Raw genomic sequence first — 27,481 nt, 5'->3', positions numbered from 1 at the left:
AAAATGGAACCTTAATGCGTAATTCAGGTCATTCAAACGTTATGTAAATGCTTTGATATTGAACAGGTTAACATAAGTCTTGTTTTAATAGTTTGTATTCTGCTTTTTAATAATAATAATAACAATAATAATAATAATAATAATAATAATAATACAGTTGTTTTAATTTCAAACATCCTATTTTGAAATTAAATAAATGTATTGCTGGCTTTTCTAGCACTGAATTTATCTGCTGGAATCGCAGAAGACGAAGGATTTTTTTTTTTTTTTTTGCTCTACTACAACTTTACTTTTAATTCTGATGATGATGATTGTAATAATAATAATAATAATAATAATAATAATAATAATAATAATAATAATAATAATAATAATAATAATAATAATAATACAGTTGTATAAATTTCAAACATCCCATTTTTAAATTAAACAAATGTATGCTGGCTTTTTTATGCGCTAAATTAGTTTGCTGGAATAACAGAAGACGCAGCGGCAGTAGCAGACGACGCCGATGTTGTTCTTCATTCTTTGCAGGCAGACGATCCCCGTAGGTGGACGTCGATTCTACAGTTTCACATAAATTTCTTAAAATTACTTAAGTGAACGTCGCAAAACATCACATTTTATCATGAAGGTGAGTATTAGTGACTTGTGGTTTATTTGGTTATTTGTTATTGATTGTTATTTTATATATTTTGAGTAATTTAAGGGTTATTGATTTCGGTTTATGTGAGCATTGGTACACGTGGGTGAGTTGGGAGCCATTTTGCCCGCCATTTTGTTATTTATGTTTTCATGCGGTTTAGTCTTTCCGTTTATGGGTTTCTTTGTGATTAACAATGAAAAACATATTATTGGACATGTTAGATTAATAACGTTTGAAAAGAATTATATAATAATAATGAAATATCGTTGTCTTGAGCTGTTTTATGCCTCGTCTTAATTTACGAAACCAGAAAATCTAAATATTTTGCTTTGATAAGTGGCATTGTTAATTTATATTTCTAATGAATTTGGTATTGAATCCTTCAAATATTAATCTCCAATTCCATACATTTTTCACTCCGTCATAGTGCATATAGACTTCATTGCAAACCAGTGTTGTGTATATTTTTCATTTCAAGTTTGTATCATTGAATATATATATGACGTTCATGCATTATGTATGACTAATTCTGTATGTGAATATTCATAACCACGTATTATACATTATAGCATTCATTTGTGAATGTGATTGTGTATAACATTCAATACACGTGTTATACAGGCATATTTTGTATGTGTAAAATTGCATATGGAAGTGCATAACATTCAGTACAATCATTCAGCCAATTAAATTAATTTTTTAAATTCTTATCACTCATTTGAACCAGGCAATATGCCAAATAATCCTTGAACTTTATATAATTCTTCTAATGGTACAAAAATTTATTTTGATAATCGAATTTCTTTATTGATAAATTTAACAAGTTTATGTTGAATTATTTTCCAAAGTCTATTCCTTTTGATTACAAACTTAATTGTTGACGTGATTCTAAAATTTTAAAGATTTTTAACTAGTACAATTGATACTATTACATTAATTAATGGGCTGAATTTTTTTTTATTAGTCTAGTTTGTTGGTACGTTAGTTTAGTTTAGAACAGTAATTCAAATATTTTATTGGAGCCATTGTATGTCAGCGGCCAGTTCGTCCCACGTGCATTATAAATGAACATTAACTAACCTAAACTCACCCCCTTACCTAACCTACAAATCGTGTCCTTACCCAACGGGGGATTACGCCCCCCGTTACACTGCCATATTCTTAGACAAAGTCATACAGGCGCTCTATCATACATACACCCGTAAGATCATTTACAGGTATATTGAAAGTTGCTTAAGTTGTAAATACTCATTGGCGAGGGAGGTAGAGCATTTGGTGGGGGAAGTGTAGAGTTTGAAATACGGGTACAGAGTATTAGGGGTTTATGTACGATAGCGGCCACTTGTATGTATTGAGTCTTGTTCTTGTTGTTGGGCGGAGGGATTTGCCTTTCCATCGGCACCTCCTTGGTTTCTTCTTTATTCTAATTCTTTTATTTTCTTTTTTTTTTCCACATTTGATAGATATATTCTTTTCTTTTCTCTATTCCTTCTTTCTTAGAATACGGCAGTGTAAGGGTGTCGCAACAAATGTTATGGCTGAGGTGTGGATTAAGAGAAGAACTAGTGAAATTAAGGAACACAAAACACACTGGTGCCGTTGCAAAAGCGAAGCCGCGACTTGAATCTGATTTGAGTAGGTTAGGTTAGTTTGTTTCCATTTTTTATGTACACTATTGGTCGATTTCCCGTTTTGAAGATTGATATATTTGCACCATTAGTACACCATACAAAAGCTGGAAAAGTTAAAGGCGATATTTTGTGAAATATGAAATTCACTTCGTTTGAATAGTAAGATCTTTAAAAAGTTGCTGTTTCAGCACGTCAAACTTTACCATGTCTTGCTCCTTAAAACAAGCTATTGTACTCTGGCAATATCCCAACTCATGTAAAATATTGTTAGTCAATGCAAAGTACCTGGGTCTGCCTCTAGACTACGCATGATAACGGCAGGCTGAGAGAACAGCAGTTTAAAGGGGATATGTAGAGGCTGTTACCCCTCTCCCTCCCTGCTAGGCAAGGACATGGTTTTTAGGTTAGGTGGGGTTCTTGTAGATTCTTTGGTGAAAAGCATTTTAACGGAAGACTAGAATATGGGTAGGTTTACAGTGAATTGTCATTAAGGTTTTAGTGAACGATTGTGATAGGATTGCTGGCCCGATAATATACGTGCGTCCCATATTTTTTCAGCCTTGTACAGTGTTCAAATTTCCATTATTTGTCTTCCCTCGAAAAACAGCTCGATGTGGTTTGTTTGGTCTGGCGTATGTGTGTGAAATGTGTTCTCCCTAGGCGCGTTATATAGCGTTAATCGCCTTTGGGTATGTGACCTTTTGTGAACAAGTATAATGTATAGTTAAAATTTGGTGAGATGGGACAGGCTATAGTTTTGATATAGTAATTATACTTCTGTTGGATAAGTTTATCCAGAAATGTGTGTTGGACCAAGGTTTGGAGATTGACAAGATTCAAAGCGCCCCATATATACAATTTATAAGATTATAAACCAAAAATCAGAATGTTAGTAATATTCATATAGTTTAGAAAAGTGGTATACAGCATTTAGTATTCACTTGGGGAAATTTTAAGCAGGGAATCCTTTTGAATTCTAGGAATTCAAACAAATTTACGAACATCCTACACACATTTTACAAATTGTGAAGTAGGATTGTTACCTTACAAGCATTCCATAATTCCACCTGAGCATCGAGCCCTCGTACTTCAAGTTTTATATTTAGTCGGTAACATTTAGTCATGATAATTGTTGAAGCTGTGGCCAGCCTATATGTTCATAGAAATATCCCCAAGCATGGCTTCCTGCCTTTTTAAAAAGGTCTGATAGTGAAGCTTCGTTTGCCGTTCACCTTGTGGCTTTTAAGAGATCAATGTAGAAAGGTAAAGTAAATGTCAGGAAATTAAAATTCCTTTAAAGATCATTTGCTATGGCGAACCCCCTTTTATCACAAATTAATGTGATTTAACAAGTATTAACCCTTTTACCCCCATGGACGTACTGGTACGTCCTTGCAAAAAACTACTATTTACATTTTTTTTTATATATTTTTTTTTTGATAACTGAGAAACCAGGTATTTTCCAAAAGAATGAGACCAACCTGACCCCTCTATGACAAAAATTAAGGCTGTTAGAGCATTTAAAAAAATATATATTGCAAAATGTGCTTGGAAAAAAAATGCCCTCGTAGTAAAAGGGCTAAGATATAGCCTGTCCCAACAAACTACATTCTACCCGTTAATAGCTAATTGAAAACAGTTGTAGATACAAAATTTTCAAGAGGAGGGTATTTTCTGCTTCATTCTATTAACTAGAGAGGGGTGCTCGGTAGAGCGCTAACCTCCACTACGACAGCTTGTTTCTCGACCTTGACCTGTATCGTGTGGATTTTCTACACCAATATGAACAAACTTTAGATAGACAACGGTGTCCAAACTTGTGGCTGATGACGTGAAATCTTGAACTAACACAAAGGGGTTGGATGTTAAAACATAACCTGCTTACAACTTAGCATTGGTAATAATTATGACTAGCTAAGTTACCCAAATCTTGTGGAGAAGACTTTCAGAGATAACCTCTCCTCCTGAGTGATAACACTGGTCTCGCAACTTTATCCGCACTAATTTTGTGTTGGGGAATATCTTGATTGGTCAGGAAAGAACATTTGAAATTGTAAGATGTTAATTTGATATTGATTAGGTGGAGTTCAAGTAGTCTTGGGTAGTGCCATGACCTCATGCTCGGTGCTGTTTTTGGTATGCGATCTCATTTGTGGCGTGATCTCGGAAATTAATCTTTTGCTTAGGTATGCGATCTCATTATTTTTAATAGGTAAAAATGGCACTGGTAATTGTGGCCTAAGACATGCAAATATGGGAAACTTAGGATAGTGACATGTTACTCATCTTTTTCTACAGTACGTGTATTTAGCAAAAATTAATTCTCAGTCTTATTCACCACAAATACAATAATTAGTTATGGTAGTGTTGAATTATCTTGGAAGAAATTTTATTCAAAAATTACAAAGTTGAATTCAAAATAAAGTTTAAGTGCTCCTTAATGGTACAAAAAAGTTCTAGGGTCTGGCAACAAAGAGGGACGCAACTGGATTTTAGAAAGTTAATGAAAAACAAACTACAATCTGAAATGGATGTTGGTACGGCCAGGATCAGCCTCAGATGATGGGACGGTACTATTGATCTCTACTAAGACACTTAGGATTTTTTGGCCCTACTCTCTCCTTTTGTGTGGCAGGACCCAGAAAGGGGGGAAACCATGGGTGTATCGACTTTGGTATTTGTAGAGGTGGTGGTGTTCCCAATTCTGCAATGATTTGCACTTCCGCTTCCAGCCCTGTGGGAAAAGGATATGATTCAGCAATATGGCAGATCAGCAACACATGGCGGTTGTGGATTAAGCAATTTAGAGCTTCGAGGTCACTGATCCAACAGTTTGGTGCCTGCATTCATCTCTATTCTAACTTTACTTTATCTTCTGTGACAACATAAAGCTACCATATGTACTGGCAAGCGCTAATGAGCTATGCAGGTTAATATCAATGATTGATAATCATTTATTAGATAATTATTCCGGGTATATTTTTTTTATATAAAATCTGATGGTTCTTGCTTGGCCTTGAAGATAGAGATTGCATACCAAACTGGCCCAGCCACTGTTTTTGGGGTAGAATTCTATTTTCCCAATATATTGTAGAACCTGTAGACTTGTCTGATCTACTTGTTTTAAGGGCAGCTTTTCTGGACTTTTCGTAATTACCAGCAACTTTGCATTTCACACCTGTTTGCTCGTTCTATGGCATCATCAGCAGCCATTGCCTGGTCCTCCTTGGAGATGGTCTTGGGTGTTGATCATGTGTATATATGATCATTCTCTAGTGTATTGTCCTGCTTTGATAGGGCAATGTCACTCCCTTTCCTGTGCCATTCATGAGTGGCCTTTAAACCTTTAAATCCACTTTGTTGAAGCACTCGAAAATAAAGGTCCTTTGTTTCTTCTTACAAGCCTTTATATCCTCAGTTTTTCGTATGTCTAGTGGGACCTTGTTGCCTTGGGATATGGTTGAAAGCTAGAACTAGATGTATATTTAGGTTCCGATAATTTAGGTTGAGAATACTCCTTTTCTAATACTGAAAATGTTTGGTGACCTGCTGGTCTCGATATTATACTGGTTCAGTTCAGTTGTTGGGCAGAGGGATTCGCCTTTCCATTGGCATCTCCTTGGTTTTATTCTAATTCTTTTATTTTCACTTTTTCCACATTTGATAAATATATTCTTTTCTTTTCTCTATTCCTTCTTTCTTGAACTGCACGTTTCCTATTATCTTTTCTTCTTCATACGGGTGTTGCTATTCCGCTATTTTTCTTCTTTTAGTGCTGATTTAGTAAATGAGGTTAAATAATTGTGCAAATATTCGTAATTTGGCCAGCCAGGTGAAGGCGCGTTATGGTAATACTTTCGTGGAAATATCAAGTCTAACCTGACTGGGTATATGGGGTTTTTACAGCGCCTTGATGTAGAATAGGTTGTGTGGTTTGAAAATTTGACTAGTAATATGCTTTGGAAGTGTCAATATATAATGAACATTATCACTATTAGCTTAAGCTACAACCCAAGTTGGAAAATCAGAATGCTAAAAGTCCAAGGGCTCCAACTGGGTAATATGGCCCAGTGAGGAACAAATAAGATTCAGTATAAAGTAATGAATAAAAAAAACAATTAAGGTAACTTGAAATAGGTCTTCACATCGTGCTAGCCTTCTTGCTTAAGGGTATACTGTTCAATCATATTTCTTCATCTTATATTTGTATAGTTTATATACAAAATTCATAATGTTACTGTTTTTAAATATTTTATTTGCATTAACTCCTGTAGTTTATCCTTTCCCTAGTGGGCAATTTTCCCTGTTGGAGTCACTGGGCTTATAGCATCCTGCTTTTCCATCTAGGGTTGTAGCCGAGTTAGTAATGATATATAAAATAAATACTGTACAATATGCATGTGTGAACATGTTATTTACCTCCTGGTAATGTATATGAGCTCAAGGCAAAGTATGTATGGTATTCCTGTCGTCATGTTGACGGTGTGCGGTTACTCCTCTAATAATGACGGGTTTTTTACAGCACATTCAACGCGCTCGAGAGGGTAGCCTACAGCAAAGCCTGAGCTCTAAGCTAAAGTGCAGTAATAACATTGCCCTACTTCATGCAGTGCAAAATAAAAGGGGAATTTGGCCGACCTCTAGACTTGGCTTTATGTGCGGTTCAAAAAGGTCGGAATGTGGGACAAGAAGCCCAGGTCGTAATAAGTTAGTCCACACGCGAGAGGAATGAGTGTATGTGTACACTTGTGGCTGACGATTATTTCCAAGCAGTAAAGGCATCTCCAGTTGTTAGTCTCTTTTTGGTGCTTGTGGCTATGCCGAAATGGTCAATCTCTAACCTGAACTGAAAGGGCCGTGAGAGGTAGAGTAGGAGGCCTTTATACTGCTTTGGTTATGAGACCTCTTAACGCCATGTCTAGTTGGTATGTGCCATGAAATGTAGCCAAAGAGGAAATTTTTCCCCAAATATTGCAATGTGATGTATAACAGTAGTTCGAATCCTTGTCATGGTGTGACATTGATATCGGCACTTGCATGAAGTGGGCACGTTGTGGTTCAGTACAGTGCGGTTGTGTTCAGAGGAGTTGGGCCGTTACCAGTACCGCGATTGCCGAGTTCTGGTGGTGGCCTTGTCCTTTGAGAATTGTCAAGGTAAGTGGTCTAAATAGCTGGTGGGAAAAAAAGTAGGTTTTTAGCCCTAAAAGATGTGTAGGAAGATTTGAAAAGGGTTTTTGATGGCTACAGTGTTTTTATTCCTTTTCACCTTGAAAAATATGTAGTTTCACCTTCAGCATATAGACTGGATACAGTGGACCATCTACATGTAGATATGATTCATGTAAATTGCTTATGATTATAGATCTCCAGATCCGAGTGTGTTTTACAACCTCCGGTCTTTCGTTGCAGACTCCAAAATCAGCAAAGAAGGCAGTCGAGGGAGGAGCCGACACCCCAATGAAAGTAAAGACTCCAAAAACGCCTAAAGCCGAACCAGCCGCAGAAACTCCTAGATTTTACCAGGAATCTTCAGAAAACGGTGCAATGAAGTCAAACGGCAACAACGACTCTTTTGGATCCTTCCGAGGGGGTAGAGGCAGTCCACGCGGAGGTGGTGGAGGCTTCAGAGGAGGCCGAGGCTTCTCACGTGGAGGTGGTGGCGGCGGAGGAGGTTTCAGAGGAGGACGGGGTTCGTTCGGGGGTGGCGGAGGCGGCTTCAGAGGCCGTGGAGGCGGAGGTGGTTTCCGGGGCGGTCGAGGAGAGTTCAGAGGAGGTAGAGGCGATTTCAGAGGTCGTGGTGGGTTCCGAGGAGGGAGAGATGGCGGCAGGGACGGAGGAAATGTAAGTATCAAGGTTTTTACTTTGTATGACATTTTTCGTTTGGATTGGAGAGGGATTTGCCTCGTTCAAATAAATATTGAGTATTGGAGGTTCCTCAATTAAAAACATCTTAGATACTAGCACAACTTAATTATTAAATCTGATATTGGATCAGACTCATAATGAATTACTGTAACAAAACTATAATTTAACTATTGACTAGAAAAATTTAAACATTTTTCCTAAGGGATAATTATTGATCTTTATGCCAACGAGCATGTTTTGTAGCTTAATAAATTGGGTGTTTTTGTTGATTTGAAATCTTGTTAGTTTTTATATTTGTAGCTCCAATTAATTTGTTTTATCGCACAGAGGGGCCAGAGGGAACGCAACCCCAAGGCAGTCTACGTGTTCTTCGAGAAGGATGTCGGCGCTGATGTTGCTCAGTCACTCCTAGAGAAATTCAGTGAAGCCAAAGCTGTTTCCTTTGGAAGGTGAGTTCGGTTTGAGTTTGATTTGCTGTGAATTATTGCCTTTGCGATTTTAGTAAGAACTAGAGGGGCACTCATTGGTGCAGACCTGCCGTGGCAGTTCACAAACAAACGCGTACACACAAATATGGTGTAAAACAAAGCGCTTTTCAATTGTATTTACATACTACCGTATTCCTGTTGTTATATCCTCGGTTCTACAATGATCATTTCAGTCAGGCCAGTAATCATCAATAGGTTGAAGGGCAAAATAGCCCAGTGAGGAATGGAAATAAAGGACAAATTTAAAGGTGGGCAATTAACAATTGAAATATTTTAATATTAATATTGAAAATCATTCATATGACTTACATCTTGTCCAACAAATATATTCTGCTGAAAGTTTAAACTTGTCGTTGATGGCTAGTGGTGGTCCGCTTTGTATAATAAACCCAGTATTTGAAAACATTTTGACTAAGCTTAACAGCAGATGTTAGGTTTGAGAAAATTAAAGAAAGTGTTGTTTAAGATTTGGGAAAAGTGTAAAAAAATATTGATTTTTATTTGTGCTAACCCCTCTTGGTATTTACAGAGGATTTGTCGCACATTTCGATGACGAAGCAAAGGCCACAGAGATGAGAGATGCTGGAGCAGAGATGGACTTTGCCGGAACGAAACCCTTGTGGGTAAATAATGCGTTCGACCGTCTACCCAGTGCGGAATCCGAGTCACAGTAAGTTCATAGGCTCTTGTCCTGAGCTTTTAAATCAATACTTCTCCATTCATCTTCTACTTCTGATTCATAGTCCTCAGCCATGTAGGCCTGGGTTTTACAACTTGTGGAGTCCAGTTGAAAGTGTGAATCTCGTGGGGAATGCGAAGAGCATGTCCAAACCATCTTCATTTACCCCTCGTCATGATCTCTTCCACATAGGGCACTAGAGTTATTTCTTATAAGTTTCATTAAGAATTCTGTCATGCCATTTAACTTCCAATGTCATTCTGAGGGTTTTCTTCATTGGGGGAGAGAAAATAACAGTTGAATATGACAGCTGTAACCAATGGCCAATTTGTGGTTTGTGAATAGTTTCAAGGGTTGTCATGCAAAGATTTTGCAAAATACTTCTAAAGTATAAATGTGAAGTGGAGAACTTGAAAAAAAAAAAGAGAACTGGATGTACTAAGTTGTCTGTACCAGTAAATATTTTATTAAATGTGTATATATACTCTTTAAATATAGTAATGTAATTTGTATATATAAAATCATCCTTATCGAATGCTAGTCCTTTTTGGGGACCTTTGCAATTATATATATTTAATAACATTTAATAATTACTTACTTGAAATTATTTTCTAATTTGTAATTCCAAATTTTCAGGAAAAGAACGTTTACAGATGAGGACTCCAATCCTAAAAAGAAACAGAAGGTAAGGTTAAAGTTTGAATTAATTTTAATATATCTTAAAAGCTAATTTTGAGTTATTCTTTATAAGTATTTGAGAGCCATTAGAAATTTTGAAAATTCTTTGTTTCTGTAGGTTGGAATTAGACTTTGCACCGAGTATTAAGTCTTTATTTCTTCCTTTGACGGAAGTATTTATTTAAGTTTGCCAAAGATAGGTTAGAATGAGCATGCTCCTTAGATCCACCAGTCGGGACTCTGTCCACCAACTTTTCCGGTTGGATATCGCTGGTGAATGAGTCATTGGCATGCGAGACGATCGAACCTCCTCCTGTCAACCGAGCCTCTCTGGCCACACCCAGCAATGGGAGAGCAGAAATTACCGGTGCGCGAGAGAATGCGCCGGTAACGCTCGCTTGTGACGTGCCAGAGGGATAGGTTGGTGTTGGGGACAAGACTTTTAGAGAGAATTTTTTTTCAGCTTGGCAGTATTAAGAGAACTTTTGTTTCAACTAGGCAGTATTAAGATAACTTTTGTTTTAACTAGGCAGTGGTAATATGACTTTTACTTCAACTGGGCAGCAGTAAAATGTCTGGCTTCAACTAGGCAATGGTAAGATAACTGTTGCTTCGACTGGGCAGTTTTAGGAGAACTTTTTGGTTTGAACCAGGCAGTGTTAAGAGGACTTTTGTTGTAACTAGGCAGTATTAAGAGTGGATATGAATGTGTTGTGGTTTGGCCATGGTGAAAGAATGGAAAATGGCTGTCTGCTAAAGGTGATGATGAATGCAAGAGTTGATGGAAGAAGTACAAGAGGAAGGCCAAGGTTTTGGGTGGATGGATGGAGTGAAGGAAGCTCTGGGTGATAGGAGGATTGATATGAGAGAGAGTGCTAGAAATAGAAATGAATGGCGAGCGATTGTGACGCAGTGCTTCCTCCGGTGCCTTGGATGACCACGGAGGTAGCAGCTATAAGGGGATTCAGCGTCCTGAAGCTTCCTCTGTGGTGGATAATGGGGAAGTATGGGCTGTGGCACCCTAGCAGTACCAGCCGAACTATGTTAAAAATGTTCAGTCCCTTGTCAGGCTGGGAGGAACGTAGAAGAGAGGTCCCCTTTTTTGTTTTGATGTTGGCTACCCCCCAAAATTGGGGAAGTGCCTCAGCATATGTATGTATGTATTAAGAGAACTTTCTTCTAGGCAGTATTTGGGTGATTTTTTTCTTCAGCTAGGTAGGTTATTCAATTTCTATTTAGGCGTAGTTGGTGAAGCGGGGTTTTTAGATTGAGTTTTTGAAAATAAATTTTCTTTTTAGGTTGTCAAAACAGAAGAGGAGGAGGAAGAGGACGATGATGATGAAGAAGAGGAGGAGGAAGATGATGACGACGACGATGATGATGAGGAGGAGGATGATGACGAAGAGGAGGAGAAGAAGGAAGTAACCACAAAGGCTAAGAAAGGTGCGACAGCGAAAGCAGCGCCACTAGCGCAGCCGGAAGAGGACGACGATGATGATGACGAAGAGGAGGAAGATGATGATGATGACGATGACGACGATGATGAAGAGGAGGAGGATGACGACGACGATGAGTAGATGATGTTATTAGTCAGAATCGTGCGAATGGGTCCTGCGATAAGTGTTGAATCGTGTAAATGACAAATATATGTAGTTTTTTGTTTCTTGGATTTTCATATCCTCTAAGTTGCTAGTTAAGTACTTTAATAATTTTAAATATGTAGGTTAGTTGCCTATCTGAAAATCTTATCTTGTTTATTTGTAATTTTACACAACTACTTATCTGGTTTTGACCAAACTTGGTAGTCATGGGTGGATATAACCCAGTAATTAGTAAAGTACACAGTTGATTTAAGAGCTTTTTTGATAGTATCCATACCCAAAAGAACACTACTGTAAAAATTGCCGAAAGAACTGGGAATATTCTTCCCAATGTTGGCTGCATAATATTTCTTCAACTTCTTTTGGAAAATACAAAAAAGGGTGGGGTAACTAGACAAGAGTGCAAGTAATATTTGTTTATAAACTACTAATATCACTTGTATGATCTTGGCATTTACAAGTAAGATTTATGAAAATTTGCCACTTTCTATATATGGGTTGTTGCAGTATTATACATTACATTAAAGACTTGAAAGATTCTTCCAATGTAATTATAGTGCTAATACTGGCGAAATGTCTGACGGGGGGTTATTCTATGCACTGAACTTGTACAGCATCCATTACCTGGTCATAGTTTGGGTGGAGGAGTAAGTAGTAAGCCCTTATACAACCCTCAATACTGTCCTTATGTAAAAGTTCCAATTGATATGTGCTAAAGGCAAATTTCTCATATACATACTCTAGGTCCGCTAATTCTCCTTACCAATCAAATCCTCCACCGACCCCAACTGTTCTATGCACTACAAAATCCATGAGGATAAAATATGTAGGTGACAACACATTCCCTTGGAGTACTCTACTGTTCATTTGATACAACTACGCTAACAGTAACGATAAACTATGTAGGTGACAACGCATTTCCTCGGAGTACTCTACTGTTCATTTGATACAACCACTATATCAGTAACTTTGTGCTTGCTATGCTCATGAACAGACTATCCTCTCCCTCATACACCCAATTTGTCTCTCTCCCCATCTTTTTGGTGTGCAGCATTTGTTCCATTGTGTGCTAAACTCTACGCGAGATGCGGGTAAACCCAGTGAAAGATAAAATTTTCTTAAACCAGTATTGTACTTAAACAATGTAATAAGTTCCAAGCAAGGCGAAACTAAAAAGGATTGTTGGTGCACATATTTCAAATTCCCATTAATGGAGTGTAAATGTTTATCTTAATGGTCCAGAGTGAAAATTCAGTTTAATAAGGCATTGCATGCAATCCAAACACATCAGACAGTATTGTTATACAAGTGCTTCTGTGACTGCCCACCACTCTTCTGGAAGGGACTTGGCCCGACACCTGCGACAGGACCAAAGAGCATTGCCATTTCCTTAGTTCGTGAACTGAAGAGTTTGGTTATAGGAACTTTGTGAAGATAATTGTCGTATTAAAGGACTAAGGATTGTAATGGTTCCAACCTAAACAGAGTCCTTTAATAGTACTTAAAACTTTAACGAATCCAAAAATAGATACCTGGTGTAGTTGAGTCCAGTAGATTATTTCTGTGTCCTCTTGGCTTTTTTAATTTTATTTCAGAATGAATAAATTATCTGTTAAGTTGGAATAGCACGACACTAAGCCCAAGGGCTCCAAAAGCAAAAAAGTAAAGTGAGGAAGTAAATAAAGGAAGTGGAGTAATAGCCAATTAAAAAAACTTTAGTATTAATGTAAGGATACGTGGATATGCAGTGTAAAGTGTAATTGTGATTCAGTTATCCAACATACTTGTCCTTGTCAGGGGGCATGGCTGTTGCTGTCCTATCCCTCGTGTGTGAACTTACGATATCAAAAACCTGAATGTGGTCTGTTGTCCCGAGTATGAAGGGAGGTGCATTCCTTTTCTTGTTTGTCTGCCAAACCTAGAAGCGCCAAGGACATAACCGGGTAAAACATTGTTGTTGTCTTTTTCTCACGAATGCTAAGTCAGCATGATCATGTCTCGTCTTCATTACAATCTAAACTGCAACTTCTTTAGAATGAGACGAAATAAAAGACCAGGAAGTCTATGATAAACGTGAATTGTGCAGTTTCTCTCAACGATGGAGACCCTGGAATAATACTAAAGCCCTTTCCACATGATCGAGCATGCCGGAGGGGCTAACAGTGATACCAGGCTACAATAGTTAGTAAGAATGAGGGTTAATGATGTCAGAAGCAGGAAAACCACAGACGGATCTGGCATAATACAGTGTTGCCAGATCCCTGCCTTTAGTTTTCCCGCTTCTGACATCAACCCTCATTTTCACTAACTATTGTAGCCTGGTATCACTGTTTGTCCGTCGGGCATGCTCGATCGTGTGGACAGGGCTTACGATCCTCTTGAATGCCAAAAGATGTCCCAGTGGGAGGAAACATCAGCGCACAGGATGCTTGAAGATGCGTCTCGGTACATCGGTGTCAACACACCTTTTACCAGTACATGGTCTCGTGCCAGGATGAGTAAGGGTGACGAATTGATTCTCTTGGGGGGAAGAATTATCAGTACTTGCTACTCTCATATTAGCTGAGCATACATAATATCGGTTAGGATGAAAGGTCAATGCCTTTTTTTCCTCCTTCCTGGATGATCTCGCTCTTTCGGGAGAGGAGAAGCACGTTGAAAATGTCTTATGTGCAGCTACTGCTTGTATCTGCTCCTTCGTCTGTTTCAGAACCTTTAGACATGCTATCTGATGAGGAAGGAGTCGCCAAAGCACAGGTCAAATGACGGGGCAAAGTCTCGCGAGCCAACCTATTCGTATGCATGTTTTTATAGGAGCAGTGGCGTGCTAAATACCAAGCAGTGGTTCGTCCTACCATGACCATGCTTACGACCAACAAAGGCTGCTACAAAGAAATCCGTCTGATATGGAAAATAGTCTTCGGATAGTTGCTCCTAGTCGTACTAGTGGCGAAAAACTTTACTCGCCGATCTTTCCTAACTGTGTGGGAGGGACTGTACGTACCAGGAACGTATCGACTTGGGAAGATGATCCTAGTAATGTTCTCACATCATACAGGAGGAGAGAGGTTATGTATCCGGAACGCTTCGTTCTGCAAGAAAACTTCTCATTACTGGCAACAGGATCATATTACTGGAAGTTCAAATTTTCATATGCCCGGCAGTCTTGGTTACAGTCTCCCATTGTAAGACGTGTCGTATTACGTGTAGAACAAATACCAAATTTTGATAAGTAATTTGAAACATTTTATAAAATAAACTATCTTATACACTGCCTCCCTCAACAACCCACCATGTCCCAGCAAAAGGAGTGCTGACGTTGATGAAACAACCGCCACGTGTTCTTGATCTCATCTTATACACTGCCTCCCTCAACAACCCAGCAAAAGGAGTGCTGATGTTGACGAAACAACTGCCACATGTTCTTGATCTCATCTTATACACTGCCTCCCTCAACAACCCAGCATGTCCCAGCAAAAGGAGTGCTGACGTTGACGAAACAACCGCCACGTGTTCTTGATCTCATCTTATACCCTGCCTCCCTCAACAACCCAGCAAAAGGAGTGCCCACGTTGACGAAACAAGCGCCACGTGTTCTTGATCTCATCTTGTACACTGCCTCCCTCAACAACCCAGCATGTCCCAGCAAAAGGAGTGCTGACGTTGACGAAACAACCGCCACGTGTTCTTGATCTCATCTTATACCCTGCCTCCCTCAACAACCCAGCAAAAGGAGTGCTGACGTTGACGAAACAACCGCCACGTGTTCTTGATCTCATCTTATACACTGCCTCCCTCAACAACCCAGCAAAAGGAGTGCTGACGTTGACGAAACAACCGCCACGTGTTGATCTCATCTTATACCCTGCCTCCCTCAACAACCCAGCAAAAGGAGTGCTGACGTTGACGAAACAACTGCCACGTGTTCTTGATCTCATCTTATACACTGCCTCCCTCAACAACCCAGCATGTCCCAGCAAAAGGAGTGCTGACGTTGACGAAACAACCGCCACATGTTCTTGATCTCATCTTATACCCTGCCTCCCTCAACAACCCAGCAAAAGGAGTGCTGACGTTGACGAAACACCCTGGTTACTGATCAGACGTGTTATTTTCTCCTCCTGACCTGACCTCCCGCTCAGTTAGGCCCATGAGGTAGCGACCACCCCGTGAAACTAATGAGGTGTTAAACTTTTTGCTGAACTGCTGAAAACAAATCGTTTCCGTGCTCTCTTTATTACTCCACATCTTTTTGTCTTTTCTGTGATTTTAAATAGTGATCTGAAAATGCATTCTGCTGAAGAAGTCAATAAATCCCAGGTCTTGAGTGGCCAGCCGCTTGTAACCAAAATCTCTAAAAACGTGAATGGAGTTCTCCAAGCTTCCAGTGTAGTAAACTCGCCTCCCGACCTGTGTGCTGAAATTCAGGCCCTGAAATCGTTACTTTCGGGTCAAATTTCTAACCTCGTATCACAAGTGAGTGATCTAAAGGACAAAATGGAGTCTATTGAGGAAAGGGTCACTGCTGCGGTGGAGGACAAACTACGCCACCATCTAGAAGAGATAGACCGTAAAATTAGTGAAAAGGACAAAATAATTACCGACCTAACAAATAGGGTGGCGACACTTGAAGCCAGGCCAGACACATCTAGAGAAATGGAAATTCTCGAGGAGAAGCTGGATGAGATGGAAGCCCAAATGATATGTGATAATCTTGTCCTGTGTGGCCCTGCTTTGCCCGCTCCCCAACCAAACGAGGATACACGGAATATAGGCCGAGATCTCGTGGAAAGGTGTGTCCAAAAGAATTTTCCTGACCACGTCTTCCTTGAAGGGCGAAGGATCGGTAAGAGAAGGGTCGATGGGTCTTTTGAAAACATCATCATCTTGCTGAAAGTGATGTCGCGAGCTGTGAAGGCAGACATCAGACACTCGTGTTTTCAACACAGGAATGACACTGCAAAAGGTTTCTTTGTAGGCGAAGCGCTCACAAAGAAACGTGATAAGCTTTTTTATGAATTACGTAGAGTGAAAAGACAGCAGTATACCGGTCTGTTCCTACATACTCGCGACGGAGTTATTAAAGTGAAAACTTCCTCAGCGGGCAAAACTTTTGCTATCCGTACCCGAAAGGACCTTGATCTATTCTACAGTAGTACAGGGCTCAGTGCCCCTGAGTGATTTCAAAATATGTGCTAAATACTCCATTGTTTTCAGTTTCTGTAACCATTTTTTCTAACCTCATTAGTTTTTTCACATTTAAATTTTTGAATTTACACTCACAATTTTTTCTTTTTTTCAAATTGCATTATTTTACTTTTAACACTGCCATTTCCACTATTGTTAGTAATATCATTACTATTATCAAATTTACCATTTTTACTTTTACTGATATTAATATCATTATTATTTTTTTTTCTCCTTTTTTATTACTACTATTTTTGTTAATATTATTTTTATTATTCCTATTTCTGTATTGTAATTACAACAATTATTTCCTTGTTTATATTTTTTACAACTATTTCCAGTTTTCACCGTAACGAAATATTTTCATTTTTTGTATTTCTAAGCATATTGTTACTAAACTATTAATTACTAATTTTAACTGTGGTTACGTCTCATGAACACAAATCCTGTATATCACATTGATCCTGATGAAAACTTTATTGATTTTGTGAACACATCTGATTTGTTTTCTTGTAGATATTACACTACTGACACATTTCATGATTCTCTCCCTAATCATATGCGGCAATGTCTTTCACTAATAAGCTTTAATATTCGAAGTTTCAAGAAAAACCATGACGAATTTATTGGCTACTTAAATAACTGCAACCATGAATTTGATATCATTGTATTGACCGAAACATGGGCTAAGGAAGAAACTCACTGCATGAATTATCTTCCTGGGTATAATGCGTGTCACAATTATCGGGAAGGTCGGAGGGGCGGCGGTGTGAGCATTTTCGTTAAAGACTCTATTGATTTTCAACCTCTTGATGACTTCTTCAACATTTCTAATGATAATTTTGAAAGTGTCGGTGTAACGGTTTCTATACCAAACTCGCCTCATAAAACAGTAATCTTAGGTATCTACAGACGTCCAGGAGGTAACGGAAATATGTTTTTCGACTCGTTAGAGGAGGTGCTAAGAAATCCAGGTATCTCCCCTATGAATACAATTGTCACTGGGGACTTTAACATCTGCTTAATGAGGGAAGGGGAGAGCGAGACCACCCGCAGACTGATTAATACAATGCGATCTTTTGACTTTCGCCCGTCAATAACTAGACCAACAAGAGTAGGCTCGAATGACTCGCTGTCTTGTATCGACCATATCTGGGCAAATAATAATCTTGTTGGTAATAGTGGGATATTCTTAGCAGATATCACAGATCATTTCCCAATTTTCTGTAGTCTATTAATGCCTATATTTAACAACGTAGACAACAAAATAAAAATTCAATTCAGAGATATGAGCGAAGTGAATGACAGGAAATTCACGGAACTCCTGAGGGGGAAAGACTGGACCGAATATGGTCAAGCCTCATTAGATCCTCACCTGGGGGCGGCCTCTTTTACGGATGAAATAGACAGCTTTTTCAATGAATGCTTTCCTTTAAAAACAAAATATGTAAGTGTTAAAAGATTGGTGAATAAGTGGCTCTCCAAAGGGCTACTGAAATCAATTAACATTAAACATAATTTATATCGAAGAATGAAATTGGGTGCTTATAGTGCCCAACGCTATAGAAACTATTGTAATATGTTGCTTACATTAATTCGCGTGGCAAAGAAAAAATATTTTGATAGTACTTTTGATCAACTCCGAAATGATGCTAAAAAATCCTGGGATCTCATAAATTCGTCCCTTAGGCCTGGAAAGAAAAAGCGCACTTCGCTAAGAAAACTCATTGGTCGTAACGGCGAAACTATTACTGACAGCCAACAGATTGCAAATGCTTTTAATCTTCATTTCTCTACAATTGGCATTACTCTCCGAGATGCCCTGCCTCAAAATAATCAGTTAGATTTTCATTCCTATTTGCCTCCTTCAAATCAGCACTCTATTTATTTGACCCCATCTTCTCCACTTGAAGTAATCAACATTATAAAAAAACTAAAGAACAAAAAAGCAAATATTCATTCTCCCCCTACTAAACTATATAAGAATAATGCTAGTTTACTTGCCTTTCCTATATCCATATTGTTCAACCGTTGTATTGCCTCTGGCATTTATCCTGACATTTTAAAAATAGCATGCGTTACTGTGCTACATAAGTCTGGTGATAAATTGGATGTCAATAACTATAGACCAATAAGTTGCCTTCCCTTATTGAATAAAATTTTTGAAAAATTATTGTACAATCGACTCTACTCTTTCTTTACTAGATGTAATATCTTTTCTTCCTGTCAGTATGGCTTTCTGCGTGGCGTTAGTACAAGTGATGCTGTAAATGACCTTCTTGAAAATATCTACAATGCGATGAATAAAAATGAATACCTTGGTGCGGTCTTTTTAGATTTGAGTAAAGCCTTTGACACAGTGTCTCATGATGTGCTGCTTAAAAAGCTCGAACATTATGGAATACGTGGAAATGCATTACTCTTACTAAAATCCTACTTAACGAGTCGTAAACAATTTGTGACCCTCGATGGCCATCTCTCAGAGGTTATGGATGTCAAAATAGGTGTTCCCCAGGGATCAGTCCTAGGACCGTTATTTTTCCTCACCTATATCAATGATCTACCTCGATCAGTAGGTAGGTTAAGCTCCATACTCTTTGCCGATGACACTACGCTTCACTTTAGACATAAAAATATCTACTCCCTCTGTGATACACTAACCAATGATTTAACTCATGTAAAAAACTGGCTACTAGCAAATAAGTTAACCTTAAATGAAAGAAAGACATACTTCATAATCTTTTCTCTACGAAGAGTTCCTGATAACATAAGGGTTTCTATAGGAAATCACACTCTGGATCAGAAGTCCAGTGGTAAATTTTTAGGGATAATTCTTGATAATAAACTAACTTTCTGTGAGCATGTAAATATGACAGTTAATAAAATTGCCAAAGTAATGGGTATCATATATAGATTAAAAGAGTATTTCCCCTTATATATTATAAAACAATTGTATCACTCGTTAGTATCTCCTCACCTAAATTACTGCAATACGGCGTGGGGGAGTAGTAGTAGAAATGTCTTGCAACCTTTAATTGTAATTCAAAAAAGACTGGTAAGAATCATAAGCTCCAGTGATTACTTAGCTCATACATCGCCACTTTTCCGGTCTCTCTCGATATTGAAGCTGGAAGACAATTATAAGCTCTCCTTAATGAATATGATGTTCCAAACACTTATTTTGAACAAATTTCCAGATTTAAGACGAAAAATAATTCAGGAACAATCAGTTCATCCATATGGAACAAGAAATTCAAACTTAACTCTCCCTTTCATACGTATTAATAGATGCGAGCAATCGTATCTATACCAAGGTATTAAACTTTGGAATACTCTGCCCGCTTATCTAAAGGCACTGCTTAGCATTCGGTCTTTTAAGAAATCATATACAAATCTCCTGTTATCTGGGTATTAAGCTTTATTAATAAATATTTATACTTGCCTACCTAACCACAACGCAAGTATGTTTCATTGTTTAGAATATTTTTTTATTTGTAAAACTAGTTCTTTTACTGAGTTTTTTGCTTAATATCTACAATTTTTTCAATGTATATACCATTAGCTTTCATATACCATCTTTCCTTATCATATAAATATGCATTTCCATTTGTTTTTAGGCTAAGATTCTCATTTATATGTATCTATTTGTATACATATGATTATGTATATGTATGCGTACATTTTGTATATCTATATCCATATTTACTTTATTTTTTATTTTTACTTAATTGATGATATTATTTTAGTTGTATTATTGCCCGAAGAGCTCTGCTCCACATGGGCTTGGACTGAGTCTTTTTTTCTTTTTGTAAATCTTTGAATGTAAATATTTTTTGTCCAATAAACATTATTATTATTATTATTATTATTATCTGTGACAACATAAAGCTCCGTATGTACTGGCAAGCGCTAATGATGAGCTATGCAGGCTAATATCAATGATTGATAATCATTTATTAGATAATTATTCCAGGTATATTTTTTTTTATATAAAATCTGATGGTTCTTGCTTGGCCTTGAAGATAGATTGCATACCAAACTGGCACCCCATGTTCTGCCACTGTTTTTGGGGTAAAATTCTATTATCCCAATATATTTTAGAACCTTGGGACCTGTCGGATCTACTTGTTTTAAGGGCAGCTTTTCTGGACCTTTCGTAATTACCAGCAACTTGGCATTTCACACCTGTTTGCTTGTTCTATGGCATCATCAGCAGCCATTGCCTGGTCCTCCTTGGAGATGGCCTTGGGTGTTGATCGTGTGTATCTATGATCATTCTCTAGTGTATTGTCTTGATTTGATACGGCAATGTCACTGTCCCTTTCCTGTGCCATTCATGGGTGGCCTTTAAACCTTTAAATCCACTTTGTTGAAGCACTTGAAAATAAAAGTTCTTTGTTTCTTCTTGCAAGCCTTTATATCCTCAGTTTTTCGTATGTCTAGTGGGACCTTGTTGCCTTGGGATATGGTTGAAAGCTAGAACTAGATGTATATTTAGGTTCCGAAAAATTAGATTGAGAATACTCCTTTTCTAATACTGAAAATGTTTGGTGACCTGCTGGTCTCGATATTATACTGGTTCAGTTCAGTTGTTGGGCGCAGGGATTCGCCTTTCCATTGGCATCTCCTTGGTTTTCTTCTTTATTCTAATTCTTTTATTTTCTCTTTTTCCACATTTGATAAATATATTCTTTTCTTTTCTCTATTCCTTCTTTCTTGAACTGCACGTTTCCTATTATCATCTTCTTTTCTTCTTCATACAGCTGTTGCTATTCCGCTATTTTTTTTTCTTTCTTCTTTTTGTGCTGATTTAGTAAATGGGGTTAAATAAGTGTCCAAATATTTGTAATTTGGCCAGCCAGGCGAAGGCGCGTTATAGTAATACTGTACTTTCGTGGAAATATAAAGTCTAACCTGACTAGGTATATGGAAATAAGAGGTTTTTACAGCGCATTCATTTAGATTAGGTTGTGTGGTTTGAAAATTTGACTAGTAATATGCTTTGGAAGTGTCAATATAATGAACATCATCATTAATAGCTTAAGCTACAACCCAAGTTGGAAAATCAGAATGCTGAAAGTCCAAGGGCTCCAACTGGGAAATGTGGCCCAGAGAGGAACGGAAATAAAATTCATTATAAAGTAATGAATAAAAAAAACAATTAAGGTAACTTGAAATCGGTCTTCACGTCTTGTTAGTCTTCTTGTTTAAGGGTATACTGTTCAATCATATTTCTCTATCTCCTATATTTGTATAGTTTATATACGAAATTCATAATATTGTTACTAGTTTTTAAATATTTTATTTGCATTAACTCCTGTAGTTTATCCTTTCCCTGTTGGAGTCACTGGGCTTATAGCATCCTGCTTTTCCATCTAGGGTTGTAGCCGAGTTAGTAATGATATATAAAATAAATACTGTACAATATGCATGTGTGAACATGTTATTTACCTCCTGGTAATGTATATGAGCTCAAGGCAAAGTATGTATGGTATTCCTGTCGTCATGTTGACGGTGTGCGGTTACTCCTCTAATAATGACGGGTTTTTTACAGCACATTCAACGCGCTCGAGAGGGTAGCCTACAGCAAAGCCTGAGCTCTAAGCTAAAGTGCAGTAATAACATTGCCCTACTTCATGCAGTGCAAAATAAAAGGGGAATTTGGCCGACCTCTAGACTTGGCTTTATGTGCGGTTCAAAAAGGTCGGAATGTGGGACAAGAAGCCCAGGTCGTAATAAGTTAGTCCACACGCGAGAGGAATGAGTGTATGTGTACACTTGTGGCTGACGATTATTTCCAAGCAGTAAAGGCATCTCCAGTTGTTAGTCTCTTTTTGGTGCTTGTGACTATGCCGAAATGGTCAATCTCTAACCTGAACTGAAAGGGCCGTGAGAGGTAGAGTAGGAGGCCTTTATACTGCTTTGGTTATGAGACCTCTTAACGCCATGTCTAGTTGGTATGTGCCATGAAATGTAGCCAAAGAGAGGAAATTTTTCCCCAGATATTGCAATGTGATGTATAACAGTAGTTTGAATCCTTGTCATGGTGTGACATTGATATCGGCACTTGCATGAAGTGGGCACGTTGTGGTTCAGTACAGTGCGGTTGTGTTCAGAGGAGTTGGGCCGTTACCAGTACCGCGATTGCCGAGTTCTGGTGGTGGCCTTGTCCTTTGAGAATGTCAAGGTAAGTGGTCTAAATAGCTGGTGGGAAAAAGTAGGTTTTTAGCCCTAAAAGATGTGTAGGAAGATTTGAAAAGGGTTTTTGATGGCTACAGTGTTTTTATTCTTTTCACCTTGAAAAATATGTAGTTTCACCTTCAGCATAGAGACTGGATACAGTGGACCATCTACATGTAGATATGATTCATGTAAATTGCTTATGATTATATATCTCCAAATCAGAATTGTGTTTTACAACCTCCGGTCTTTCGTTGCAGACTCCAAAATCAGCCAAGAAGGCAGTCGAGGGAGGAGCTGACACCCCAATGAAAGTAAAGACTCCAAAAACGCCAAAAGCCGAACCAGCCGCAGAAACTCCTAGATTTTACCAGGAATCTTCAGAAAACGGTGGAATGAAGTCAAACGGCAACAACGACTCTTTTGGATCCTTCCGAGGGGGTAGAGGCAGTCCACGCGGAGGTGGCGGAGGCTTCAGAGGAGGCCGAGGCTTCTCACGCGGCGGTGGTGGCGGCGGAGGAGGTTTCAGAGGTGGACGGGGTTCGTTTGGGGGTGGCGGAGGCGGCTTCAGAGGCCGTGGAGGCGGAGGTGGTTTCCGGGGCGGTCGAGGAGAGTTCAGAGGAGGTAGAGGCGATTTCAGAGGTCGTGGTGGATTCCGAGGAGGTAGAGATGGTGGCAGGGACGGAGGAAACGTAAGTATAGAGGTTTTTACTTGGTATGACATTTGTTGTTTGGATTGGAGAGGGATTTGCCTCGTTCAAATAAATATTAAGTATTGGAGGTTCCTCAATTAAAAACATCTTAGATACTAGCACAACTTAATTATTAAATCTGATATTGGATCAGACTCATAATGAATTACTGTAACAAAAACTATGATTTAACTATTGACTGAAGGAAAACATTTTTCCTAAGGGATAATTATTGATCTTTATGCCAACGAGCATGTTTTGTAGCTCAGTAAATTGGGTGTTTTTGTTGATTTGAAGGGATCTTGTTAGTTCTTATTTTTGTAGCTCCAATAAATTTGTTTTATCGCAGAGGGGCCAGAGGGAACGCAACCCCAAGGCAGTCTACGTGTTCTTCGAGAAGGATGTCGGCGCTGATGTTGCTCAGTCACTCCTAGAGAAATTCAGTGAAGCCAAAGCTGTTTCCTTTGGAAGGTGAGTTAGGTTTGAGTTTGATTTGCTGTGAATTATTGCCTTTGCGATTTTAGTAAAAAACTAGAGGGGCACTCATTGGTGCAGACCTGCCATGGCAATTCACAAACAAACGCGTACACACAAACATGGTGTAAAACAAAGCGCTTTTCATTGTATTTACATACTACCGTATTCCTGTTGTTATATCCTCGGTTCTACAATGATCATTTCAGTCAGGCCAGTAATCATCAATAGGTTGAAGGGCAAAATAGCCCAGTGAGGAATGGAAATAAAGGACAAATTTAAAGGTGGGCAATTAACAATTGAAATATTTAAATATTAATATTGAAAATCATTCATATGACTTACATCAGCCTGTCCAACAAATATATTTTGCTGAAAGTTTAAACTTGTCGTTGATGGCTAGTGGTGGTCCCCTTTGTATAATAAACCCAGTATTTGAAAACATTTTGACTAAGCTTAACAGCAGATGTTAAGTTTGAGAAAATTAAAGAAAGTGTTGTTTAAGATTTGGGAAAAGTAAAAAGATATTGATTTTATTTGTGCTAACTCCTCTTGGTATTTACAGAGGATTTGTCGCACATTTCGATGACGAAGCAAAGGCCACAGAGATGAGAGACGCTGGAGCAGAGATGGACTTTGCCGGAACGAAACCCTTGTGGGTAAATAATGCGTTCGACCGTCTACCCAGTGCGGAATCCGAGTCACAGTAAGTTCATAGGCTCTTGTCCTGAGCTTTTAAATCAATACTTCTCCATTCATCTTCTACTTCTGATTCATAGTCCTCAGCCATGTAGGCCTGGGTTTTACAACTTGTGGAGCCCAGTTGAAAGTGTGAATCTCTTGGGGAATGCGAAGAGCATGTCCAAACCATCTTCATTCACCCCTCGTCATGATCTCATCCACATAGGGCACTAGAGTTATTTCTTATAGTTTCATTAAGAATTCTGTCATGCCATTTAACTTCCAATGTCATTCTGAGGGTTTTCTTCATTGGGAGAAAAAAAATAAGTTGAATATGACAGCTGTAACCAATGGCCAATTTGTGGTTTGTGAATAGTTTCAAGGGTTGTCATGCAAAGATTTTGCAAAATACTTCTAAAGTATAAATGTGAAGTGGAGAACTTGAAAAAAAAGAGTACTGGATGTACTAAGTTGTCTGTACCAGTAAATATTTTATTAAATGTGTATAAATATAGTAATGTAATTTGTATATATAAAATCATCCTTATAGAATGCTAGTCCTTTTTGGGGACCTTTGCAATTATATATATTTAATAACATTTAATAATTAGTTGAAATTATTTTCTAATTTGTAATTCCAAATTTTCAGGAAAAGAACGTTTACAGATGAGGACTCCAATCCTAAAAAGAAACAGAAGGTAAGGTTAAAGTTTGAATTAATTTTAATATATCTTAAAAGCTAATTTTGTGTTATTCTTTATAAGTATTTGAGGACCATTAGAAATTTTGAAATATTCATTGTTTCTGTAGGTTGTAATTAGACTTTGCACAGAGTATTAAGTCTTTATTTCTTCCTTTGACGGAAGTATTTGTTCAAGTTTGCCAAAGATAGGTTAGAATGAGCATGCTCCTTAGATCCACCAGTCGGGACTCTGTCCACCAACTTTTCCGGTTGGATATCGCTGGTGAATGAGTCATTGGCATGCGAGACGATCGAACCTCCTCCTGTCAACCGAGCCTCTCTGGCCACACCCAGCAATGGGAGAGCAGAAATTACCGGTACGCGAGAGAGAATGCGCCGGTAACGCTCGCTTGTGACGTGCCAGAGGGATAGGTTGGTGTTGGGGACAAGACTTTTAGAGAGAGAATTTTGTTTCAGCTAGGCAGTATTAAGATAACTTTTCCCTCAGCTAGGCAGCATAAAAATATCTGGCTTCAACTAGGCAGTGGTAAGATAAACTATTGCTTCGACTGGGCAGTATTAAGAGAACTTTTTGTTTGAACTAGGCAGTATTAAGAGGACTTTTGTTTTAGCTAAGCAGTATTAAGAGGACTTTTGTTTTAACTAAGCAGTATTAAGAGAACAAGAAAAGAACTTTGTTTCAACTAGGCAGTATTAAGAGGACTTTTGTTGTAACTACGCAGTATTAAGAGTAGATATGAATGTGTTGTGGTTTGGCCATGGTGAAAGAATGGAAAATGGCTGTCTGCTAAAGGTGGTGATGAATGCAAGAGTTGATGGAAGAAGTACAAGAGGAAGGCCAAGGTTGGGTGGATGGATGGAGTGAAGGAAGCTCTGGGTGATAAGAGTATAGATATGTGAGAGGCAAGAGAGCGTGCTAGAAATAGAAATGAATGGCGAGCGATTGTGACGCAGTTCCGGTAGGCCCTGCTGCTTCCTCCGGTGCCTTAGATGACCGCGGAGGTAGCAGCAGTAGGGGATTCAGCATTATGAAGCTTCATCTGTGGTGGATAATGGGAAGGGTGGGCTGTGGCAACCTAGCAGTACCAGCCGAACTCTGTTAAAATTGTTCAGTCCCTTGTCAGGCTGGGAGGAACGTAGAAGAGAGGTCCCCTTTTTTGTTTCTTTGTTTTGATGTTGGCTACCCCCCAAAATTGGGGAAGTGCCTCGGCGTATGTATGTATTAAGAGAACTTACTTTCTGCTAGGCAGTTTTTGGGTGATTTTTTCTTTAGGTAGGTTATTCAATATCTATTTAGGCGTAGTTGGTGAAGCGGGGTTTTTAGATTGGAGTTTTTGAAAATAAATTTTCTTTTTAGGTTGTCAAAACAGAAGAGGAGGAGGAAGAGGACGATGATGATGAGGAAGAGGAGGAGGAGGAAGATGATGACGACGACGATGATGATGATGATGAGGATGATGATGACGAAGAGGAGGAGGAGAAGAAGGAAGCAACCACAAAGGCTAAGAAAGGTGCGACAGCGAAAGCGGCGCCACTAGCGCAGCCGGAAGAGGACGACGACGATGATGACGAAGAGGAGGAAGATGATGATGATGACGATGACGACGATGATGAAGAGGAGGATGATGACGAAGACGATGAGTAGATGATGTTATTAGTCAGAATCGTGCGAATGGGTCCTGCGATAAGTGTTGAATCGTGTAAATGACAAAATATATGTAGTTTTTTGTTTCTTGGATTTTCATATCCTCTAAGTTGCTAGTTAAGTACTTTAATAATGTTGAATGATATGTAGGTTAGTTGCCTATCTGAAAATCTTGTCTTGTTTATTTGTAATTTTACACAACTACTTATCTGGTTTCGACCAAACTTGGTAGTCATGGGTGGATGTAACCCAGTAATTAGTAAAGTACACAGTTCATTTAAGAGCTGTTTTGATAGTAGTATCCACACCCAAAAGAACACTACTGTTAAAA

General features: G+C 38.5%; 1 protein-coding gene and 2 non-coding genes across 5 annotated transcripts; all 3 read left to right on the top strand.

Annotated features, from left to right (window-relative positions):
* The first annotated feature begins 477 nt into the window (after nucleotides 1-477).
* Nucleotides 478-27,236, top strand: LOC137617134 (uncharacterized). 3 transcript variants are annotated; one of them, XM_068346985.1, is made up of 7 exons: nucleotides 484-634; nucleotides 6,800-7,431; nucleotides 7,687-8,118; nucleotides 8,470-8,591; nucleotides 9,160-9,300; nucleotides 9,946-9,994; nucleotides 11,286-11,649. In XM_068346985.1, exons 2-7 carry the CDS (start codon nucleotides 7,315-7,317, stop codon nucleotides 11,562-11,564), a joined length of 1,140 nt encoding a protein of 379 aa, XP_068203086.1. In that variant the 5' UTR covers nucleotides 484-634; nucleotides 6,800-7,314; the 3' UTR covers nucleotides 11,565-11,649. The 3 variants fall into 3 exon arrangements, with proteins under 3 accessions (XP_068203088.1, XP_068203086.1, XP_068203087.1); XM_068346987.1 differs by lacking the exon at nucleotides 6,800-7,431 and having other exon boundaries at nucleotides 478-634; XM_068346986.1 differs by lacking the exons at nucleotides 6,800-7,431; nucleotides 7,687-8,118; nucleotides 8,470-8,591; ... (1 more) ...; nucleotides 9,946-9,994; nucleotides 11,286-11,649 and adding exons at nucleotides 23,216-23,647; nucleotides 23,997-24,118; nucleotides 24,687-24,827; nucleotides 25,452-25,500; nucleotides 26,863-27,236 and having other exon boundaries at nucleotides 490-634.
* LOC137617765 (small nucleolar RNA SNORA53) lies at nucleotides 10,197-10,425 on the top strand. The gene has a single exon (XR_011039657.1). It is a non-coding gene; the product is annotated as a small nucleolar RNA SNORA53 (small nucleolar RNA).
* On the top strand, nucleotides 25,704-25,934 carry LOC137617766 (small nucleolar RNA SNORA53). The gene has a single exon (XR_011039658.1). It is a non-coding gene; the product is annotated as a small nucleolar RNA SNORA53 (small nucleolar RNA).
* Nucleotides 27,237-27,481: the final 245 nt, after the last annotated feature.

The sequence above is a fragment of the Palaemon carinicauda genome, chromosome 23, assembly GCF_036898095.1.
Source record: "Palaemon carinicauda isolate YSFRI2023 chromosome 23, ASM3689809v2, whole genome shotgun sequence".
NCBI lineage: Eukaryota > Metazoa > Arthropoda > Malacostraca > Decapoda > Palaemonidae > Palaemon > Palaemon carinicauda.
This window is presented reverse-complemented; position numbering and strand designations above follow the sequence as displayed.